The sequence below is a fragment of the Nerophis ophidion genome, linkage group LG27 (assembly GCF_033978795.1).
Source record: "Nerophis ophidion isolate RoL-2023_Sa linkage group LG27, RoL_Noph_v1.0, whole genome shotgun sequence".
NCBI lineage: Eukaryota > Metazoa > Chordata > Actinopteri > Syngnathiformes > Syngnathidae > Nerophis > Nerophis ophidion.
Window position 1 is genome coordinate 20684721 of NC_084637.1, and position 24387 is coordinate 20709107.

Here is a 24387-nt window from a genome sequence, read left to right on the forward strand (position 1 = left end):
ACATAAAAATCTGCTTCGGGCCCTGAATTAGCCAAGCGTCATTACCTGTATGAAAATGATGTGTAAGACATGTTATCATGCACGTAATACAGGTATTCTCAAAGTCGTAGCGTCATGAAACCAGCGGCCAAGGACTTCAATAAAGGCGTCCAAAGACAAGTGCTATAAAAAGGCAGCAAAAGTGAAGTTGACTGCATTGAGGACGAGCCCAAACGAGGCGGCGTTGATGAGCTCAGCGCTATTTGTGGCCCAGGAGAGAAGAAGATGCTACTGGCTGGCATCCAAGGAGTCCACGCCTGCTTGGAGCTCCACTGACGATGGAAAAGGAGGCGCGGGATGAGTCACGTTGGACATAGGGAGGACAAGCAGCCGCTCAGGCTCTGCTCTGGACCCTCTTTCAAAATAAAACACAAGCGTTGAGAGAAAAAAAATATAACTCAAATCTGCAAAAAAAGCTAGCATGCTAGCACTCTCACGCTAACATTAGCATACCTACAGTTTGCATTGGGACCAAAATATATGACACTAAGGTGTATACCTGTTAAATTTGCGAAAATATTTAGCATGCTGATGTAAGCATGCTAAAATGCAAACTGTTACAAGTACCAAAAAATACAATATATTCCGGACTATAATTGTAAAATTAAAAATTAAAATTCTCAGAATATTCCTAAAAATTCTTAAAAGACAACATTTTCTCACAATTTAGTTCTTAAAAAAGTATGAATTTATTTTCACAATGTATTTGACTTTATTCATGTTATATGGAATTATTTTTATTGTAATTTTTTTTCTCAAAATATAACATAATTATAGTACACCGACAAACCTTTACCTTTAATATTACTAATTTTAAAATAATTAAGAATATTCCTAAAAAAAAATTGTATGACAACCTTTTTTCACAATATTGCAACTTTTTTCCCACAAACTTTTTTTTTTACCAAATATTTGACTTTAATAATGTAATCATTTATTGCATATACTGTAAATGTATTGCATATATTTATGGCATACATTTTTCTTAAAATATTTTTACAAAATTTGCGTAAAATTGCTTTTTTTTTTAAATAAATTGTTTTTTTACTATACATTCCACTTTAATGATACATAATAAATAAATGGGTTGTACTTGTATAGCACTGTTCTACCTTCAAGGTACTCAAAGCGCTTTGACACTACTTCCACATTTACCCATTCACACACACATTCACACACTGATGTAGGGAGCTGCAATGCAAGGCGCTAACCAGCACCCATCAGGAGCAAGGGTGAAGTGTCTTGCTCAAGGACACAACGGACGTGACGAGGGGATTAAACCTGGGACCCTCGGGTTGCGCACGGCCACTCTTCCACTGCACCACGCCGTCCCACTTTAACCTTGAAATAAGATTTTTTTTTTTTTTGTGCAAAATTCTAACTTTTTAAAACCAAGCTATTGTGGCATAAATAATTGTACAAGTACAACTTTTAAATATATATTTTTTAATTCCATAATTTTTTCATAATTTTCTTATAATCTTGTGAAATTAGTTAATTTTGTCCTGTACATTTTTTTCTGTCAAAATTTTGTGTGAATGCTGAAGAGCCAAAGCTGAACTGATAGCGTCAGGTATCAAAAAATATAACCAAAATAAGCTAAAAAGACACCGTGCTAAAGCTTTTATGCTAACATGCTAACAGTAGCATGCTTACAGTTTGCATTAGTACCAAAATATATGACATAAGCTTGTTTTTTTAAACTATTTATATTATGGCCGTCATTGGAAAAAAAAAATCAATTAATGAGCCGCACCATTTTATAAGTCGTAGGGATCAAAGTGTAGGAAAAAGTAGTGGCTTATAGTCTGGAATTTACTGTAGTTTTTGCTTTTAAAAAAAAACAAAACAAAAAAAAAACTAATTTGCACTACTTTGTTCAAACAATTGTATTGCGTACAATAAAAGGGAATATTATTTTCTAGGGGTGTGCACCAAACGATTCGATCCTATACCGATTCCTGGGGTGACGATTGGTTTCAGAATCGATTCTCAATTAAATTTTGCCTATGTATTTTTAGGTATGACAATTAGTATGAAACTTATTCAAAACAAATTTATTTCTGGTTGCAAAGTTGATTTGTATGAAAAAGTAAAATTACATTTATCAATAAAAAATACCAAATAAAATTAATTAAATTACGTCGTTTGATACTTGTTTAAATTAAAAACATCTATATTTCACTTTAAGTCGATTAATTTTTTTTTTTTTAAATTCTGGATTTATTTAAAATCGGGAAAAATTAGAATCGCGATTCAGGCGTGAATTGATTTTTTTGTGTTCGCTCATTCATTAAAGTAATATTTTATGATATTTGTTACACCTTTTCTTCTTATGTTTATAACAACACATTTGTTGACAAATACTTTTTTTGACAGAAGTATGACTTTTTGTTTCACACTCACACAAACGCGCGCGCGCACACACGCACGCACACACGCAGATACACGCATACACGCATGTGCTCATAAACGCACGCGCACGCGCGCACACACACTCAAACACACGCCCATGCACGTACAAACACACAGGCACAGACACACGCACGCGTATAAACACACGCGCACAGACACACGCACGTGTACAAACACAAGCATACTTACGCGAGCACACACACGCACACATGCACTAACACTCACACATTCTTGTATTTGTTACCTTCCTGAGACCTCTGAAAAATGCCTACCTCTTTAGGAGCACCCTTTCTAGATATACGTATAAAGATTTGTATTTACAACATTATTAATATATAGATACTATGCAAATACGAAAAAGAGGATATTTTCTGCTTTGTAACTGGTTTTTAATCTTCATTATTTACGTCAAGTTATTACAGAATGTCTCTATATACATATTTTTTATCATTATTTTGTTTTTATTAATTTTGGCCAAAGGGGGCACATTTCAATTTCTTACACTCACTTATTACATATGTTGACCAGAGGGGGAGCATTTCAAATTTCTTACACACATCCATCCATCCATCCATTTTCTACCGCTTATTCCCTTTTGGGGTTGCGGGGGGCGCTGGCGCCTATCTCAGCATCTGTTATTTCATATGTTGACCAGAGGGGGGGCACTTTTAAAAGCGACACACAGTCAATTTGAAAAATCCCTCCTCATTGGGACCACCCTTATTTTGATAGATTTCACCACCAGGAGTACAAATGAGACATTCTCTATTTTTTGTTTTTTTGTAATGTGCTTTAGGCCGATGACAAAGGAGTCACGGACCACAGATGGCCCCTGTGCCGCACTTTGGGCAACACTACTGTAGAAGCTAATTGTTAATGGCCACTATAGTCTTAGTACCGTAGTGTATTTGTTCATCCTATGGTCACATGTGGGACGCGGGTTGTCTCACGTCAGCACCAGAAGTCGTAAAATCAGCTGTTCACCCATATTTTTCCGGGGATCAATAGGGAAGTCCTTCTTTCGCTGCCGTCTTGTTTTATCATACATTGCTGCCTTTGCACCTGTCAATGTTTACTTTTGTATGCACATTAAATCAACTGAAAAAAAAATCGGAACTTTGGAGCAATGTTCACGGACTCTAGTATTTGACTCTCTATTACAGGGGTCGGGAACCATTTTGGCTGAGAGAGCCATACAGGCCAAATATTTTAAAAAGTATTTCCGTGAGAGCCATATACTATTTTTTAAAGACTGAATACAACTAAATGTGTGCATTTTTAAGTAAGACCAACATTTTTAGAGTATAATAAGTCTCTTGTTTTTTTTTTTAATAACATTGTTATTCTGAAGTTAACCAACAGTAAATAAAATGCTTCGTACCAATAATGCGACTTCTTGAACAGGTGCGGTAGAAACCGGATGGATGGATTAAAATGCACGAGAACGTTTTATATATTGAACGTTATTTTTGACACTGTGATTACCAGCGGAATTATTCATTACTTACTGTGTTAAGCAATGTCAGCTAAGATGTATCTGAGAGCCAGGTGCAGTCATCAAAAGAGCCACATCTGGCTCTAGAGCCATATGTTCCCTACCCCTGCTCTATTAGATGCAATGGTTTTCCGTATTGGGACCCTGATTTTCTCATATGGAATGTACTTTTCCTTGTTGATGTCTTAAGAAAGGTAGAAATACAACACACACACACACACACACACACACACACACACACACACACGCACGCACGCACGCACGCACGCACGCACGCACACACACAAACACACAATAGAAATAAGTATAGAACTGGGTGTTTTATTTTGAAACGCAGACGCACCGGAACCTCTACACGTTATTGCCTCCACTTGTCAATGGCGTCTACGAGAAGGCGCGTCCACACTCCAGAGAGCAAACAGACGGAGCTTCGCGTCTCCGTGGGTTAGTTTCAGACGAGCGTCCTCTAAGTCTCAGTCGAGCCGAACGCTGACACAATAGTAAAAAGACACCGAAGAAGAGGAAAAGAAAAAGCTAATTGTGCGCTGACTCTATTTTGGAGTTACCTCTGGTGGATGAACTTGACGGTCAACTTCAAGGGTTTTGTTGCGCTGCGTGGAACTTACCTGTGCCGGTGCGCCCATGGAGAAGCTCTTGTTGTGGACAACATGGTTGTTTATGTTGACCCCCTTGAACGGTCAACCTGAGGGAGGTGAGTACGATTGAATCAAATTTAACTTTATTCAGTAGCGATGTTCAACACAACACAATACAATGAAATTGTGATAAATAAATGATAAGTAAAGAAACCACGAATTAAAAAATATATATTAAGAGTCTAAATTAAATTGTAAATAACTATCTGTACCTTTTTATATATATATACATTTATTTATAAACACACATTACATAACAAAATCTGTGCAAATGCAAAGTTGCAACACAACAATGGGAGTTACAAAAGGCACTGACAGATTTTGGCATTGAAAAAAAGATTTTAAATCACATGAAAACCGTTTTAAAAGTAAGTATCGTTGGAGGAGTTTTTATTTTTAATTCAAATTAAGAGAAGAGCATTCAGTCTGAGTCTTTGAGTGGGCTTCGGGCCCCAAGGTCAAAACAGTTAAGAACCCCTGATTTAGGAGATTGGTAACAAATAATAAATATCACTGTAAAAAAAAAAAAAAAAAAGTCAGAGTTAATTGTAAAAAAAGAAAACATTGTTTGGGGATTTTTTAAAAGTTTATATTTATGTATATAAAACCTTGCAAGGCGCATCGTGTTTATATATATATATATATATATATATATATATATATATATATATATATATATATATATATATATATATATATATATATATACACACACATATACATACAGCCGTGGTGAAAAGTTGTAAAGAATAAATGATAAATGAGTTGTACTTGTAAAGAGCTTTTCTACCTTCATGGTACTCAAAGCGCTTTGACAATCCTTCCACATTTACCCATCCACACACACATTCACACACTGATGGAGGGAGCTGTCATGCAAGGCGCTAACGAGCATCCATCAGGAGCAAGGGTGAAGTGTCTTGCTCAAGGACATAACGGACGTGACGAGGTTAGTACTAGGTGGGGATTGAACCAGGGACCCTCGGGTTGTGCACGGCCACTCTACCACAGCGCCGCGCTGTCCCGTTGGTACATTGGTAACAAATAATAAATATCACTGTAAAAAAAAAAAAAAAAAAAAAAATATATATATATATATATATATGTATATATATATATATATATATACAGTATATTTACATTTACACACACATACATACAGTCGTGGTGAAAAGTTGTAAAGAACATAATGTCATGGCTGTCTTGATTTTCCAATCGTCTCTACAACTCTTATTTTTTTGTGAAAAAGTGATTGGAGTACATACTCGTTGGTCATAAAAAATATTCATGAAATGTGGTTCTTTTATGAATTTATTATGAGTCTACTAAAAATGTGAGGGAATCTGCTGTGTCAAAAGTATACGTACAGCAATGTTAATATTTGCTTCCTTGTTCCTTGGCATGTTTCACTGCACTAAGGCGCTTTTGGTAGCCATCCACAAGCTTCTGGTTGAATTTTTGACCACTCTTGACAAAATTGGTGCAGTTCAGCTAAATTTGTTGGTTTTCTGACATGGACTTGTTTCTTCAGCATTGTCCAAACCACATAGTTTCATCGACATCACATGGACAAAGCTAAGACCTTCATGGAGGAAAGTTTTGTGGTCAGATGAAACCAAAATTTAGCTTTTTGTGTCAAGCTTCAGACAAGGAAGCCAGGACCCAGTCACAGAGTCCATCCATCCATCCATTTTCTACCGCTTATTCCCTTTTGGGGTCGCGGGGGGCGCTGGCGCCTATCTCAGCTACAATCGGGCGGAAGGCGGGGTACACCCTGGACAAGTCGCCACCTCATCACAGGGCCAACACAGACAGACAACATTCACACTCACATTCACACACTAGGGCCAATTTAGTGTTGCCAATCAACCTATCCCCAGGTGCATGTCTTTGGAAGTGGGAGGAAGCCGGAGTACCCGGAGGGAACCCACGCATTCACGGGGAGAACATGCAAACTCCACACATAAAGATCCTGAGCCTGGATTTGAACCCAGGACTGCAGGAACTTCGTATTGTGAGGCAGACGCACTAACCCCTCTGCCACCGTGAAGCCCAGTCACAGAGTATAATTCCAAAAAGGGTTTATTTACAAAGTAACAACAAAAATACACTCCATCGAGAAAATTTGGGAAAAATGACAACAGAAAATAGCTGAAGAGAAAATCACCATTAATATGAGAAGCAAGCAAGAGCAAAATGTACAAAAAAAAGGTGACAAAGCCAAAGTCACAAATGCGGGGTTCCAACACGTGGTGAAAGGTAGGAGATCTCGGTGAGCACTAGTGAGACGCTGGAGTCAAAGACAATAATCCAGCACTGGAGACAAAGTGAGTGTGGCCTAAGAAACTGGCTGATTAGCTTAAATGAGCTGCAGGTGTGTATGGCTCCATGCCTCCCGGAGATCGCCCCGCCCCTTGGCACTCACTGCAGGAAGAGGGAGGGAAGGATCAGACACAACTCACAAAACATCAGGCCCACAACTGAGCTGTTTGGCCACAATACCTAGCTATATGTTTGGAGGAGAAAAGGTGAGGCCTTTAATCCCAGGAACACCAAACCTACCGTCAAGCATGGTGGTGGTGGTATTATGCTCTGGGCCTGTTTTGCTGCCAATGGCATTGTTGCTTTACAGAGCGTAAATGTTGGCTGACCATATTCTGAAATCCCAAAAAGAAGACACATATGTGAGTGCCAAGGCGGGCAGCACACTAAGGCCGGGACTAGGTGAAAATTGGCCAATGATGCTCAAACTTGATTTATAAATATTATATTTATTTAAATAAAGAATGTTTTTCTTTTCTGTTGACAGCAGGGTTGGCCCTAGGAATTTTCAAAATGGGGTTCCAGGGACCCCATCAAGTCATAAAAATGGGGTCCCACAGTAAAGTTTTTGGATACCACTTTTTTGCAAGTGTTTTGAAAACAAATGTTAAACATATGCATTATCCTGTTATATCTCACATTCTATAGTGTGTTTTGGAAAAAGGACGTCATTAACGTTACTTGATACATAAAAAATAAAAAACAAAACATTTGTATGCATATTTAAATTTATTCAGTTATAAACATTCACTTTCTTCTTTCCTTCATGGGTTTAAACTTTACCGCTGCTGGTAGTTTTTTATATGTTTTTATTTAATAAGTTGTAGGTGTATTTATTCCATTATAAAAGTGTAAAAAGTGTTTTGATTGGGTCATGAAATGATGATAATGGTGTGCCAGGGCATACATACATTTTATATTTAACGTTTAAATCTCTGGAGTCTACATCAATTTCAGATCTATCCCTCATTTCAAAATGTTTTAGTTTTTTTATTTGTTTGTTTTCCGCCCTTTTTTGTCAAACAATGGGTGCACAATAGTGTGAGTCGATCACATGGCATAAAAATAAAAAAACAGACTTCAGCATCAGCCCTGACAGCACACCACTGACTGCACATGAACAAACTACGCCAGATGTGGCAAAACTATCAAGCCAGCTAGCCGGTTATTAAGTTAGCCTCCATTGTATAACCTTCATTTTTTTTTCTTTGCTGTTTTTGTGCTAAACTTTGTTCAACACAAACATGTTGGCAACATGTCTTTTTGTGTGCGTGTGTTTGTGTGCGTGTGTGTGTCCTTGTATTTCTACCCTTCTTGAGACAGCTAATGGTAAAAGAGGCATTTGTTGCGATCCGCTGCTCGGATCGTTCCATTTTGTAGTTTTGATTCTTTCCTGTATGACTCTCCGTCGTTTGACTCCTTAATTCCTGTTTTAGTCTGTTTCCATAGCAACGTATTATTTTCACCTGCCGTGGTTTCCAGACGCACACATGTTTTACTAATCACCATCTTTATATAAGCCAGCCCTTTCTGTTCATTCATTCTCGGACTCTAATTTGCTCACATGCAACAGTTGAAGACTTGCTTTCCTTATTACTACTCGCTAGCTCTCGCGCTGCGTTTTGCTGATTTCTAGCTCTCATGCTAATTGTGTTGTTTTCTCTTTTTGTGCCATCGTGCCAAGTGTTTGTGTTTCCGTTCGTTTTTCTAGCTTTCCATGCTAGCGCTTTGTGTTTGTTTTTTTTGTTTAGCACCAGTGTTTTTGTTCTTTAGCCTGTTTTGAGTTAAATAAATCTTTATTTCTTGCCCGACGCATCCCTGGAGGAACAAATCCGGCATCGCTATGCCGCACAAGTTTCACAGCATTTGTTGAACCATTTATTTGGAGACTTTAAAAATAAGGCAGAAATAATATAAGTTTTGGTATTTTTTTCTATGTTTTTATTCAATAAGTTGTAGGTGTATTTATTTCAGTATAAAAGTGTAAAAAGTGTTTTATTTGGGTCATGAAATGATGATAATGGTGTGCCAGGGCATACATACATTTTATATTTAACGTTTAAATCTCTGGAGTCTACATCAACTTCAGATCTATCCCTCATTTCAAAATGTTTTAGTTTTTTTATGTTGTTTTTTTTGTTTGTTTGTTTTCTGCCCTTTTTTGTTCAACAATGGGTGCACAATATTGTGAGTCGATCACATGGCATAAAAATAAAAAAATAGACTTCAGCATCAGCCCTGACAGCACACCACTGACTGCACATGCACAAACTACGCTAAATGCGGCAAAACTATCAAGCCAGCTGGCTATTAAGTTAGCCTCCATTGTGTAGCCTTTGTTTATTTTTCTTCGCTGTTTTTGTGCTAAACTTTGTTCAACACAAACATGCTGGCAACATGTCTTTTTGTGTGCATGTGTGCGTTTGTATGTGCGTGTGCGCGAGTGTGTGTGCGTGTGTTCTTGTATTTCTACCCTTCTTGAGACATCCAATGGTAAAAGAAGCATTTGTTGAACCATTTTTTGGAGACTTTAAAAATAAATCAGAAATAAAGGTCTGGAACTTACTCACAGTGGAAAAGTACCCCAACATGAGGAAATGTGCAACCTCCTTGACTGCATTTTTCGGCTCCACTTATTCATGTGAGTCAGCATTTTCCCTCATGAATATCCTTAAATCCAAATATGGTTCCACCATGACTGATGAACATTTGGAATTGTGCTTGAGGCGGGCTCTCAGCATATCCTGTCCCAACTGTGCATCCCTGACTGATTCCATCCAGTGCAAGTCATCAGAGTAAAGTCATGACCAAAAAGTGACATAGTTAATTGTGTTGTGCAATATGAACTCATTCGGTTTTGCAAGGTACATTAACATACATTGTACATATAAATAATTTTCAATATATTCATAAATATATATATGTTTTGCATTTTTGTGGTAGGTAGATCATTTTGGCTCGGTCATTTTATAAGTAGCTAGCATGGTGAAAAAATGGGGGCACCCCTGGGCTAGAGTATACAAATTAATTTTAAGATGGGACATAAATGCTTCTACTGAGGTAGCATCTCTAACTGTTACCGGTAGAACATTCCAGAGTACTGGAGCCCCCCCAATAGAAAACAATCTATAGCATGGGTGTCAAACTCTGGACTGCGGGTCAAATTTGGCCCGCCGTGTAATTTCATTTGGCCCTTGAGGCAATATCAAATTAACATTAGAGCTGGCCCGCCGGTACTATACAATAGCGCTGCCGCTATAACACCGCGTTCACCGCTAATACTCAGACTTGCCAACCATCCAAATTTTCCCGGGAGACTCCCAAAGTTCAGTGCCCCTCCCGAAAACTGTTTGTGGCAACCCATCCATCCATCCATTTCCTACCGCTTATTCCCTTCGGGGTCACGGGGGGCGCTGGCGCCTATCTGTGCTACAATCGGGCGGAAAGCGGCGTACACCCTGGACAAGTGGCCACCTCATCGCAGGGCCAACACAGATAGACAGACAACATTCACACTCACATTCACACACTAGGGCCAATTTTAGTGTTGGCAAACAAACTTTCCCCAGGTGCGTGTCGTTGGAAGTGGGAGGAAGCCGGAGTACCCGGAGGGAACTCACGCATTCACGGGGAGGACATGCAAACTCCAAACAGAAAGATCCCGAGCCCGGCATTGAACCCTGACTACTCAGGACCTTGTATTGTGAGGCAGATGCACTAACCCCTCTGCCACCATGAAGCCTCTCGGGGCAACCATTCTCCCGAATCTCTCTCGATTTCCACCCCGACAACAATATTGGGGCGTGCCTTAAAGGCTCTGCCTTTAGCGTTCTCTGCAACCTGTCGTCATGTCCTCTTTGAGCGTTCCGGCCCAGTCACATAATATGAGCGGCTTGTACACACACACATGTGAATGCAACGCATACTTGGTCAACAGCCATAAAGGTCACACTGAGAGTGGCCGTATAAACAACTTTAACACTGTTACAAATATGCGCCACACTGTGAACCCACACCAAACAAGAATGACAAACACATTTCGGGAGAACAACCACACCGTAACACAACATAAACACAACAGAACAAACACCCACAACCACTTGCAGCACTAACTCTTCCGGGACGTTACAATATACACCTCCTACTACCACCAAACCCCGCCCCCAAGCCCACCCACCTCATTGTTTTTTTTATTTTCAAATTAGCCTGTGCAAAAAGTTAATGTTGCTATTTACTTCAGAAGGCTGCAAATAGAAAAGAGGCATTACATGTTTTATTTCAATTGTATTTAATATACCATTGATGTTTTTTTGTTAGTTTTTTGAAGGTTGATTTTGCACTATTAAGTTATATAAGCGTTGCCTGTTCCATATTCAGCGTTAAAGCAAATCAGTGTAGCAAACTGAGCAATAATTAACATTTTATTCATGCACTTTCTCTTGCTACTTCAAGGCTTGAATTTTTGATTCATTCATTATTGTTTTTCTGTTTTCAAATGTATCATTAGCCTGTGGAAAAAGTTTATTTTGATATGTACCCCAGAAGGCTGCAAATAGAAAAGAGGCATTCAATTTGTATTTAAATATTATTTGATATGCCATTGATATTTTGTAATTATTATTATTATTTGATACTCGATTTTGCATGTCACTATAAAGTTATATAAGCCTTGCTTGTTCAATATTCAATGTAAAACTTATTTGGGCCCCTATTAAAAGGTCCATTGGCCCGCGGCTTTGTTCAGTTTTACATTTTGGCCCACTCTGTATTTGAGTTTGACACCCCTGCTCTCTTTATTCATATATATATATATATATATATATATATATATATATATACACATATGTATATATATATATATATATACACATATGTATGTATATATATATATATATATATACACATATATATATATATATATATATATATATACACATATGTATATATATATATATTTATATACACATATGTATATATATATATATATACATATATATACATATATATATATACATATATATGTATATACATATGTATATACATACATATGTAATGCGACTATATAAAACGGCACAAATGTATTTAACCACCAATAACGCGAACACTTCCTTTTTGACCCTCGGGGCATGCCGTGGCGGGGGGAACTTGGCCGCAGTTAATTTGCAACTGATGAGCCACCACAGGCGAGCAGAAAAGGACAAAGGAAAGTCTACACTGTAGAAATATCAGGTTCAAAGCCATGGCAAGTTGTTCTCCCAACAAGAAAGGACAATTTGTTCGCCGTTGGAAGAAATGTGCACTCACATTTATTTGCCTTTTCAAAAAGAATATGCACAGGTATTTGGGGAAATTTAGATGAAACCCTGACATGGACAAAATAGAACTGTCTTACATTACGATCAGAGATGTTTTGTCATGTTAGTCTGTGATATTTGCACCTAAAGACATGCTAGTACGTCAGTTTAGGAATATGGGGGTGGAAGGGGGTTCATTTTGAGTTAATTATGAACAATGCAAATCATTGTGATAAATATTTTAATCGTTTGACAGCCCTAATATACATACATACAGTATATATGTATGCATGTATGTATATGTATTTAGGTATGTATAAAACCCCCGTTTCCATATGAGTTGGGAAATTGTGTTAGATGTAGATATAAACGGAATACAGTGATTTGTAAATAATTTTCAACCCATATTGAGTTGAATATGCTACAAAGACAACATATTTGATGTTCAAAATGCAAAACTTTTTTTTTTTGCAAAAAATTCTTAACTTTAAAATTTGATGCCAACAACACGTGACAAAGAAATTGGCAATAAATACTGATAAAGTTGAGGAATGCTTATCAAACACTTATTTGGAACATCCCACAGGTGTGCAGGCTAATTGGGAACAGGTGGGTGCCATGATTGGGTATAAAAACAGCTTCCCAAAAAATGCTCTGTCTTTCAGAAGAAAGGATGGAGCGAGGTACACTCCTTTGTCTACAACTGCGTGAGCAAATAGTGAAACAGTTTAAGAACAACGTTTCTCAAAGTGCAATTGAAAGAAATTTAGGGATTTCAACATTTATGGTCCATAATATCATGAAAAGGTTCAGAGAATCTAGAGAAATCACTCCACGTAAGCGGCATGGCCAGAAACCAACATTGAATGGCCGTGACCTTCGATCCCTCGGAAAAAAAAACCCGACATCGATCACTAAAGGATATCACCACATGGGCTCAGGAACACTTCAGAAAACCACTGTCACTAAATACAGTTTGTCGCTACATCTGTAAGTGCAAGTTAAAGCTCTCCTATGCAAATCAAAAGCCATTTATCAATAACATCCAGAAACGCCGCCGGCTTCTCTGGGCCCGAGATCATCTAAGATGGACTGATCCAAAGTGTTCTGTGGTCTGACGAGTCCACTTTTCAAATTGTTTTTGGAAATATTTGACATCGTGTCATCCGGACCAAAGGGTAAGCAAACCATCCAGACTGTTATCAACGCAAAGTTCAAAAGCCAGCATCTGTGATGGTATGGGGGTGCAGTAGTGCCCAAGGCATGGGAAACTTACACATCTGTGAAGGCACCATCAATGCTGAAAGGTACATACAGGTTTTGGAACGACATATGCTGCCATCTAAGCGCTGTCTTTTTCATGGACGCCCCTGCTTATTTCAGCAAGATAATGCTAAGCCACATTCAGCACGTGTTTCAACAGCGTGGCTTCGAAAAAAAGAGTGCGGGTATTTTCCTGGCCCGCTTGCATTCCAGACCTGTCTCCCATTATGAAGCATTATGAAGCGTAAAATACGACAGTGGAGCCCCCGGACTGTTGAACGACTGAAGCTCTACATAAAACAAGAATGGGAAAGAATTCCACTTTCAAAGCTTCAACAATTAGTTTCCTCTGTTCCCAAACGTTTATTGAGTGTTGTTAAAAGAAAAGGTGATGTAACACAGTGGTGAACATGCTTTTTCCCAACTACTTTGGCACGTGTTGCAGCCATTAAATTCTAAGTTAATTAATATTTGCAAAAAAAAAAAAAGTTTATGAGTTTGAACATCAAATATCTTGTCTTTGTAGCGCATTCAATAGAATATGGGTTGAAAAGGGTTTGCAAATCATTGTATTCCGTTTATATTTACATCTAACACAATTTCCCAACTCATATGGAAACGGGGTTTATATATGTAATGTATATACAATATATAGATATGTACTTTATATGTATGCATATATATCAGTACATAGTGCTTATACTATAAATATATCCATATATATATATATATATATATATATATATAATTACAATGGCGACCCACCGCCATGTCCCCCTCCCGCCCTCTCATGACTTTTGATCATAGTTTTTTTTTGGAGGGGGGGGTTCTGTCATGTGTGTGGGATTATGTTTTGTTTTTTGGACACTCAGTTCCTGTTTTTGCACTTCCTGGTTTGTTTTGTTACCATAGCAACTCATTAGTTTTCACCTGTCCTCATGTCTCGCACCTGTTTTCACTGGTTATTTCACTGCTATTTAAGCTGTCTGTTTCTGTTCTTCGTCCTGGCAACATCACCTCTTTCTCACCGTCTACCACCTTCTATGCCTTCCATGCCAATGCTCCATGTCCCTTGTCTTTTTCCAAGTAAGTTTTTTGATATTCATTCCATTGTGCAAGTGTTTTGTTTTATGTTCATAGTTTTGTTTCATAGTCAAGTTTTTGTACCGCTATTGTGTGCGCCTTTTGTTTGCTTCCTTTTTTTGTAGTTTGTTAGTGTTAAAATAAATTATGTACTCACATTCACGTTTTGCCCGTGCCAACTTTCCTGTGCCTTCTAAGAAAACAAACCCCATAGTCCATAGGCGTGACACATTCACATGCAATCACGCACATATTGTATTTATGTATACGTTATATGTGTATACATGCGAAAGATACAGCTGTTAATTGTGTTGTATACAAAACAACTTAGCATCCCTATAGACAGAAATAAATGCACTATTTTGTATTATTTATTGTGCCAGAAAATTAGCTTATTCTGCCAAATGGCGCTTGTTGGATTCCTCTCCATGTGGTGTGCAAGTTGGATGTTTGTCCCTGACAATGTTGGATTCCTCCCCATTTGCTGCAGAGTGGATGTTTGTCCCTGACAGTGTTAGATTTCTCCCCATTTGCTGCACAGTGGATGTTTGGCCCTGACAATGTTGGATTCCTCCCCATTTGCTGCCCAGTGGATGTTTGGCCCTGACAATGTTGGATTCCTCCCCATTTGCTGCCCAGTGCATGTTTGGCCCTGACTGGATGGATTCCTCCCCATGTGGTGCACAGGTTGGATGTTTGGCCCTGACAATGTTTGATTCCTCCCCATTTTCTACACAGTGGATGTTTGGCCCTTACAGTGTTGGATTCCTCCTCATGTGGTGCACAGGTTGGATGTTTGGCCCTGACAATGTTTGATTCCTCCCCATTTTCTACACAGTGGATGTTTGGCACTGACAGTGTTGGATTCCTCCTCATGTGGCGCTCAGGTTGGATGTTTGGCCCTGACTGGATGGATTCCTCCCCATGTGGTGCACAGGTTGGATGTTTGGCCCTGACAATGTTGGATTCCTCTCCATTTGCTGCACAGTGGATGTTTGGCCCTGACAGTGTTGGATTCCTCCCCGTTTGCTGCACAGTGGATGTTTGGCCCTGACAATGTTGGATTCTTCCCTATGTGGTGCACAGGTTGGATGTTTGGCCCTGACAATGTTGGAATCCTCACCTTTTGCTGAACAGTGAATGTTTGGCCCTGACAGTGTTGGATTCCTCCCCATTTGCTGCACAGTGGATGTTTGGCCCTGATAGTGTTGGATTCCTCCTCATGTGGTGCACAGGTTGGATGTTAGGCCCTGCCAATGTTGGATTCCTCCCCCTGTGGTGGCCCTGCACTTTGAGAAGAACACAAGGCTCCTCCAGGCCTGGCTAATATAAAAGCGCACATGGGTCTATTTTTAGTGGCAGTGAATGGTGTAATTACAGACATACTGGCAGAAGATTTACTCATCATCTGGAGTCCATGAGAAAGTGCAGAGGAAACATTTGTTAACACGTCTGTTTTGCAACAGAACCAAAGTTGTGATGAAACCGTCGAGTCAGTGCTGATGAGGTTATTGTAAACAACACTTTCAAGGTGCGCCACCGTCAGAGGCAGACATTTGTAGAGGAGGTTGACTACATCTACAGATGTCAACTGGAGCTTTTGTCACATAGTTGAGGACAGTGTTTCTTAACCTTTGGGTCCATTTTTTGGGCGGCCACAAAATGTGTTTCTCAGCTGTGGTCCCTTTTTGTGCCGTTATGAGGGTTCACCTAAACCTCTCCCTTAAAATTTTGGGGAAAAAAATCTGGATTTGACTTAATTTATAGTTTTAAAACAGTTGTCAGACGCTGGCCTCTCACACCGGTGACCCGGGTTCGTGCAGTAGGACAAAAACAAGGCAGTTGAGGGAGAGAGTACACGCCAAGCAGAGTTGGCCGTGAACACCAATCATTGCATTTTGCCGTCAAAATCAGGGGCCCCTGATTGGGTGAAGCAACCCAGGCATGCTCGTGCATCAAAGCGGCCGTTGTAATGACAATATCAGACATTCATTAGGAGTCTGGAGCTAATCATTCACAATGGCTGAGAGCTAGTTGGCAGCCTAGGATACATACAGTCGGCTCTCTTGGTTGATTTCTCGTGCACAATATGTATCATTTAGCGCTAATTTTTTAGTTTTTCTTTATCTTTGACTTTTCTAGCTGTACGTAATGGTGCCGCTGAAGTGTCAGCTGGTTGTGTCAGCTGTGTGCTCTTTTAATGCATTTTAATTCATGTTCTTTAACGTTCCCCTCGGGCCTCCCTGTGGTGGAAAAGTTTGGCCCCGAGGTCGTAAAGGTTAGGAACCCTTGTTTAGGACTTTTGAAAAACTAAAGAATATACAGTAAATAAGTCTGATTTTATGTTTTAAAAAATGGCTAGAATTTTTCTGTAAAATGAACAATGCTATGGTTTTTCTTTTTTTAGTAATTCTGTGTAAAAACACAACATTTTACAGTAAAATCTACAGATTTTTTTCCAGTTTACAAAAATAATGTCCGTGGTTTTATGTTGATGTCAATTTGTGTGTTTTTTTAGATTTTGTAATGTATTTATTTTATTATTATTATCCATCCATCCATTTTTTACCGCTTGTCCCTTTTGTGGTCGCAGCGGGTGCTGGAGCCTATCTCAGCTGCATTCGGGCGGAAGGTGGAGTACACCCTGGACAAGTCGCCATCTCATCACAGGGCCAATACAGATAGATATTATTATAATTTTTATTATTCACGCATAAAATTCTACACCAAAAAAAACGGTCTATATGTTATTATTATTCTGCCACATAACGTTGGCGCGCTGCACAGCCCACAATTTTTATCCGATCAGAACTGTTCCATTATCAAAACGTTCGGCTTGACTGGGAATCCTACCCTCCAAAAAATATCCCAGATTACCCCGAATTCCAAGTTTTCCGGGTCATTTTTTCCATTGAAAATGAATGGGCCATTTTTCAAACTTGCACAATTCCCACATTTCTCAACCGATTGGAAGAATTACTTGGAGAAATGCAAGAAGAAATTCTGCAAGATGATGAAGATGAAGACGAAGAAGAAACTGAAGATGAAGAGGAAGTTGAAAAATCTCAAGAAATACTTGGAGAAATGCAGGAAAAGGAAGAAGAATTACTTGGAAAAGTGCAAGAAGAAATTCAGGAGAAGAATGAAGATGAAGAAGAAGTCAAAGATGAGGAGGAAGGTGAAAAATCTCAAGAAATTGAGAAAGAAATACTTGGAGAAATGCAAGCAATTGGAGGTCGAGAGGACAAGGAAAAAGGCAAAGATAAAGAAGAAAAAAGAAAAGACAAAAAGGAAGAGACAAAGGAAAAGACAAAGAAGGCAAGGAGAAGGCAGGTGGCGCTGGCAGTTTTTTTTCTCCCTCTCCTTCAGAAAAGGGAGGGGGGAGTACGCTCAGCCGGACTAAAGCCCAGCTTCGAACTGGCAGTGGAGGTGTGTGGAGAGACGCACCCGACGAGCCGACAGCGGACTGAGAGGAGCGGCGGTCCTGACCGAGATGGAGGCCAGGAGGCAGGGCATGCGGCGGAGAGGAGAGGCGTGACGCACTCAAAGCGGCACAGCAGCAATCAGAGCAAGGTGCGTACACCTGCGCTCAATCCCATCATCTGCTGCTGCAGCATAAAAGATGCGAAGGAGGAACGATCGTGGCAGAGGAAGGAGAAGGAACCCCCTGAGACGACCGACCACGAGTGAGACGAAAGGCACCCAGAAGACGATGAACCCCCGCACGAGACGCAACGGGCCTCGAAAGGGGTTCCGCGACAACTAGCAGGAAGAGCCCGCGGACTGAAAAGTGGCGCGACAAAAAGGCAAGAAGAAACGATGATTGTTGAAATAATAAATCAAGTCCAACCTGTTATGATGCGTCCTGCACTGAGTGTCACTGCAACCCACACCAGGATGGCTGGAGTCCTGTCACATTGGCGCCCAACTGGAAGACACCATTGGAAGCGGGGGACGACGACGTCATCTGGGCTCTCGTGGCGAGTTACACCAGGCTGCTCGAAGAGAAGCGCCGGGAGACTCAGAGACTGGAAGCGCTGTTGGAGCAGGCCGACCACCAGAGCGAGCTGTCGGCCAAAAGGAAGGAGGACAAGTGCCTCCCCGAAGAAGAAGCCGATGAAGACGGAACGAAAACCCTCCGCCTCGAGGGCGGAGCCGGGCAGGTGGCGGTGGCATCCGCAGGCCACCAGGGCGAGCTGTGGGCCAAGAAGAGAGAGGATGAAGACGCCCGGGCAGACAGTAAAAAAGGCAATGCAGAAGAGGCGCCACCTGCTGACAATGAAAAGGCAGCAGAGAAAGTAGCCAATAAGGAAGAACCAGAAAACAAGAAGCTGGAAGATGTAGTGGACAAGATGGATGAAGAGGAGGAAGAAGAAGTTTATGATAAAGAAATGTACGTTGAAGTTTATTTGAGGATGAAATTTACGTTGACGATGAAGATTATGACGATGAGGAAGATTATGATGAGGATAAAATGTATGTTAAAGAAAAAGAAATAATTGAAGAAATTCTGGAAGAGGACGAAGATTATGACGAGGAGGAAGATTATGGTAAGGATAAAATTCATGTTAAAGAAGAAGAAATAATTGAAGAAATTTTGGAAGAGAATGAAGATAAAGAACTGTGATGATGTGGCGACTTGTCCAGGGTGTACCCGCCTTCCGCCCGATTATAGCTGAGATAGGCGCCAGCGCCTATGTCACCCCAAAAGGGAATAAGCGGTAGATGGATGGATGAAGAAAAAGAAGAAGTTGAGGAAGAAGAAGAATTTTAAGAAACTCAAAAAATTGAGACACAAGAAGAAATAATTGAAGAAATTCTGGAAGATGATGAAGATGAAGACGAAGAAGAAATTGAAGACGAAGAGGAAGTTGAAAAATCTCAAGAAATTGAGAAATACTTGGAGAAATTCAAATAAAGGAAGAAGAATTAATTGGAGAAATGCAAGAAGAAATTCTGGAAGATGATGAAGATGAAGACGAAGAACAAACTGACGACAAAGAGGAAGTTGAAAAATCTCAAGAAATTGAGAAAGAAATACTTCGAGAAATGCAAGAAATTGGAGCTCGAGAGGACAAAGAAAAAGGAAGAGACAAAGGAAAAGACAAAGAAGGCAAGGAAAAGGCAGGTGGCGCCGGCAGTTTTTTTCTCCCTCTCCTTCAGAAAAGGGAGGGTGGAGTACGCTCAGCCGAACTGAAGCCCGGCTTCGAACTGGCGGTGGAGGTGTGTGGAGAGACGCACCCGATGAGCCGACAGCGGGCTGAGAGGAGCGTCGGTCCTGGCCAAGGTGGCGGCCAGGAGGCGGGGCATGCGGCGGAGAGGAGAGGCGTGACGCACTCGGAGCGGCACAGCAGCAATCAGAGCAAGGTGCGTACACCTGCGCTCAATCCCATCATCTGCTGCTGCAGCATAAAAGAGGTGAAGGAGGAACGATCATGGAAGAGGAAGGAGAAGGAACCCCCTGAGACGACCGACCACGAGCGAAACGAAAGAGACCCAGAAGACGATGAGCCCCCGCAAGAGTCGCAACCAACGGGCCCCAAAAGGGATTCCGCGACAACAAGCAGGAAGAGTCCGCGGACTGAAAAGTGGCGCGACAAAAAGGCAAGAAGAGACGGTGATTGTTGAAATAATAAATCAAAGTCAAAGCTGTTATGATGCGTCCTGCACTGAGTGTCACTGCAACCCACACCAGGACGGCTGGAGTCCCGTCACAGCCTGCTTTTCATCTCGTCTTGGAAAGTTTTCACAATCCACATTTATACCCATTTTTTACCTTTCCACCTTCAAAACATTCCTCTTAGTTGGGTCAGCAAAACTACCTTTTGAAAAAAATACAAATTCCTCGGAAATTTCAGGAATTCCGAAATACCCATTTAAATTCAAACTGTTATTACTTTCACAACATTTTTCAATGTTTTGAAAAATTACAACACCAACCCATTCCTAGGTTGATTGGCAACACTAAATTGGACCTAGTGTGTGAATGTGAGTGTGAATGTTGTCTGTCTATCTGTGTTGGCCCTGTGATGAGGTAGCGACTTGTCCAGGATGTACACCGCCTTCCGCCCGATTGTAGCTGAGATAGGCACCAGCGCCCCCCGCGACCCCAATGGGAAGATGGATGGATGGATGAATGGACATGTTAATACTTATACAATCCCCAAAATTCATCTACCCACACTGCTCTTCACATATGTTGAACGCAAAACATAATTTCCCTTTCCCACGATGACCAGTTTTCCCGGAATTTGTGGTACTTTTCTCCCCATTGACAATTCATAGGAAATACATAATCGACTAAATATCCCACATGTCGAATCCGATTTGAACAGTTCCAACATCCACACACTCATCTCACTCTGGACAATCTAACCATTTTCCAAGTAAAACATTTTTTTCTAGGAATTCCAAGAATCCCCGTTTTTCCAAATTCCTCTTTTCAAATCTTCCTGGAAAGTTTTCACAGTCAACATTTTTCAGCCGTTTGTGACTATTCCACCTTCAAAGCATTCCTCTTAGTTGGGGAAAAAAAAAACTACCATTTATTTTTTCATACAAATACCTCGAAATTTCAGGAATTTCGAAATATTCATTTAAATTCAAACTGTTACTTTGTCAACATTTTTCAACGATTAGAAAAAGTCCAACATCAACCCATTCATATGCTCTAGAACAATTGTGGTATAACCCATATTTATCAAAAATACAGTTTTTCCCGAAATTGTTATATTTCGGGGAAAATTCCCATTCAAATGAATTGACATATTCGTAGTTATACAATGGCCAAACTTCTCAAAATGTTGCGCCATTTTTTTTACCCCATTTTGACCTTTCAACTCACACTGATCTTCACATATGTGGAATGCAAAACAAGTTACCCCCTGTTCACCTTGAATTTCCGGTCATTTTCTCTCTATTGACAATGTATAGGCAAGTGTTGTAAATTACCTTTGGCTACAAACACTATGATGCATACATTGGATGACTGTTTTAGATATCTATGTTTCTGTATCTGTCCATGTTTCATTATACCAACTTCTGCATATTCTGAAAATTCCCTGATCACCCGGAATTACCAGGAATTTCCCACTATTGAAAATTAATGGGCAAAGTACAAACCTCTCCATATCCCATATTTCTCACTTGATTTGAACCGTTCCAGCATCCACACACTCCACTCACCTGGACATTTAAGGGTTTATCAGTATCATTTAGGCAGTATCATGCTTTAAAATGTGCTCATTGCAGACACTGATTCTCATTTTGGTGACAAAGTTTTAAGGAATCAGCACAAATTGTTTTAGTATTTATATAGGGACGGCGTGGCGCAGTGGGAGAGTGGCCGTGCGGAACCCGAGGGTCCCTGGTTCAAATCCCACCTAGTACCAACCTCGTCACATCCGTTGTGTCCTGAGCAAGACACTTCACCCTTGCTCCTGATGGGTGCTGGTTGGCGCCTTGCATGGCAGCTCCCTCCATCAGTGTGTGAATGTGTGTGTGAATGGGTAAATGTGGAAGTAGTGTCAAAGTGCTTTGAGTACCTTGAAGGTAGAAAAGCGCTATACAAATACAACCCATTTATTATATATATATATATATATATATATATATATATATATATATATATATATATATGTTGTGCTGCCGAGTTAATATTGTTGAATAGTTTGTCCTCCCCGTCAATGCGTGGGTTCCCTCCGAGTTCTCCAACTTCCTCCCACCTCCAAAGACATGCACCTGGGGATAGGTTGATTGGCAACACCAAATTGGTCCCAGTGTGTGAATGTTGTCTGTCTATCTGTATTGGCCCTGCGATGAGGTGGTGACTTGTCCAGGGTGTACACTGCCTTCCGCCCGATTGTAGCTGAAATAAGCACCAGCGCCCCCCACGACAAAGGGAATAAGCGTTAGGAAATGGATGGATGGATGGATGATTATTATTTATTGAGTTTTCAGTATCCAATGGTTTAAGTCAGTCAAAAAAAGCCAAAAACAAGTATCTGTTTTATTTTATTTTTGAAATTTCAGGCAAAGTGATGCACTTTAAATAATTTGTATTATGGACTAAAAAAAAACAACGTTAATTAATTTATTTTTTGTTGTAAGTTGTTATATATCTATGTTCATGTTAATAAGGATACAGGGGTATGCAGAGGTGTACTTATAACACTTTTTAGACAAAGTATACTATTTATAGTCTTCTCCGTCACAGACAATAATTAATCAATGAATATGAATGATTATGAATCAATTATTGGTAGGCAATTGTGTCTTTTTGACCCAATTTGAGGCCCCGACCCTCAGTTTGGAAACATTTTATTGTTTGTAAAACCGCCAGACTTTTGTCCGCCCGGTGTATTTGCAGATGTTAATAACAGCATACCTGCACATAGGTGTGTCATGGAAAAGTGTGTGTGGAAGGGGGATGGGGTGGGGGGGGTGTTGCTGTGATACGGAGGAGCCCCCTCCTCTCTCACTCCAAAGTCCAAACAATCAAACTTGATGGAAGGAATCCTTCAGGCGGACGGAAATACGAGCAGTCAACACGAGCAGAGCAAGAGCCCAAGGATTCAGGGGCACGACATCGAAATGTGGATGTTTCTTTTGAAAAGAGCCTTGGCAAGTTCTATTCCTTTGAGACTTAGTTGACTTAATTACAAAGAAACCTTTTACACCGCACTGTCAATACATTGCTCCTTTCCAGCGTGTGCAACTCGACAGGTAGTTAACAGCATGAAGCAGCAGATTTGTGTTCCTTTTAAAGGATTTTACTTCCTCCATTTTCCACTTCTTCCTTCATTTAGACTGAAAATGTCAACCTCAAATAAAGTTGACAAAAATCAAATTGTGTTAATACATTCAAACAATAAAGTACAGATATTCAAACACACAATGTATTCGAGTCATCACAATTAAACCTAAGGTACCGGCCTATATTGGTCAAATTTAGGTCTGACCAAGTTTCGTGGTGTGGTTGTCTACGTTATTGCTGCTTGTCTGCAACACCGTGTCTGTCCCTTAAAAGGTCCCACAGGAAACAACGACTCCAGCAGAACATTCATTTGTTGTTCAGTCCTTGTTTAAAAAATAGTCAGATATTTGCAATTTATTTAGATTTATTTCAGGGTCGAATGTTGTCTTCTTTTACCCGCCCCACTGCTGCTTTATTGTGACACATATGCCTCACTGTTGCCCCCAGTGGGGTGGCAGGAGTACTGCATACATGACCAACCCCACTTTGAATGGGTTCATCAGGCCTATTTGGGAGATGTTCCGTGGGACAAATGAGAAGTTTATGGCCTGGTGTATATAGTAAGTGTGCGTGTGTGTGTGTGGGGGTGTGTATTCATCCACTGAAGTATGTAACATCTGACACTCTATATTGTTTCTTTTCAACCTTCTCTTTCTGTCACTCCTTGACACTGTCCAAACATTCCTGCTCCTCCCTCACGTGGAACTTCTTTTTTTCTATTGCCTTCTGCTTTTCCTTGTCCACTAACTACCTAACAACTCCTTTTTTGCTGCTTTATTTCAAGTCCAGCGAGACCTCAAACAAGGCAAAACTGGATCATCAGCATATTTTTTTACGTACGTACGTACATACATATGTATGTATGTATGTATGTATGCATATACATATATTTATACATACATATATATGTGTATATATATATATATATATGTTTATATGTGTATGTATATGTATATATGTATGTATATGTATATACATACATATATACAGTGTAATTTGGCCTGTCGCCACCATCACGACTCCATCTCATCGCTGCCTGGGGGGCAATAGAATACAGACTGTGGC

General features: G+C 40.0%; 1 protein-coding gene across 2 annotated transcripts in view; it reads left to right on the forward strand.

Moving 5' to 3' along the window:
• The first annotated feature begins 4318 nt into the window (after positions 1–4318).
• Positions 4319–24387, forward strand: part of vwa1 (von Willebrand factor A domain containing 1) — a 44203-nt gene continuing 24134 nt past the window's right edge. Inside the window, exon 1 of one of the 2 annotated variants that reach the window (XM_061888961.1) lies at positions 4319–4661. In XM_061888961.1, coding sequence (XP_061744945.1) covers positions 4592–4661 — 70 coding nt within the window. In that variant the 5' untranslated portion in view covers positions 4319–4591. The remainder of the gene's footprint in view (positions 4662–24387) is intronic. The other variant, XM_061888962.1, reaches the window with a different exon arrangement.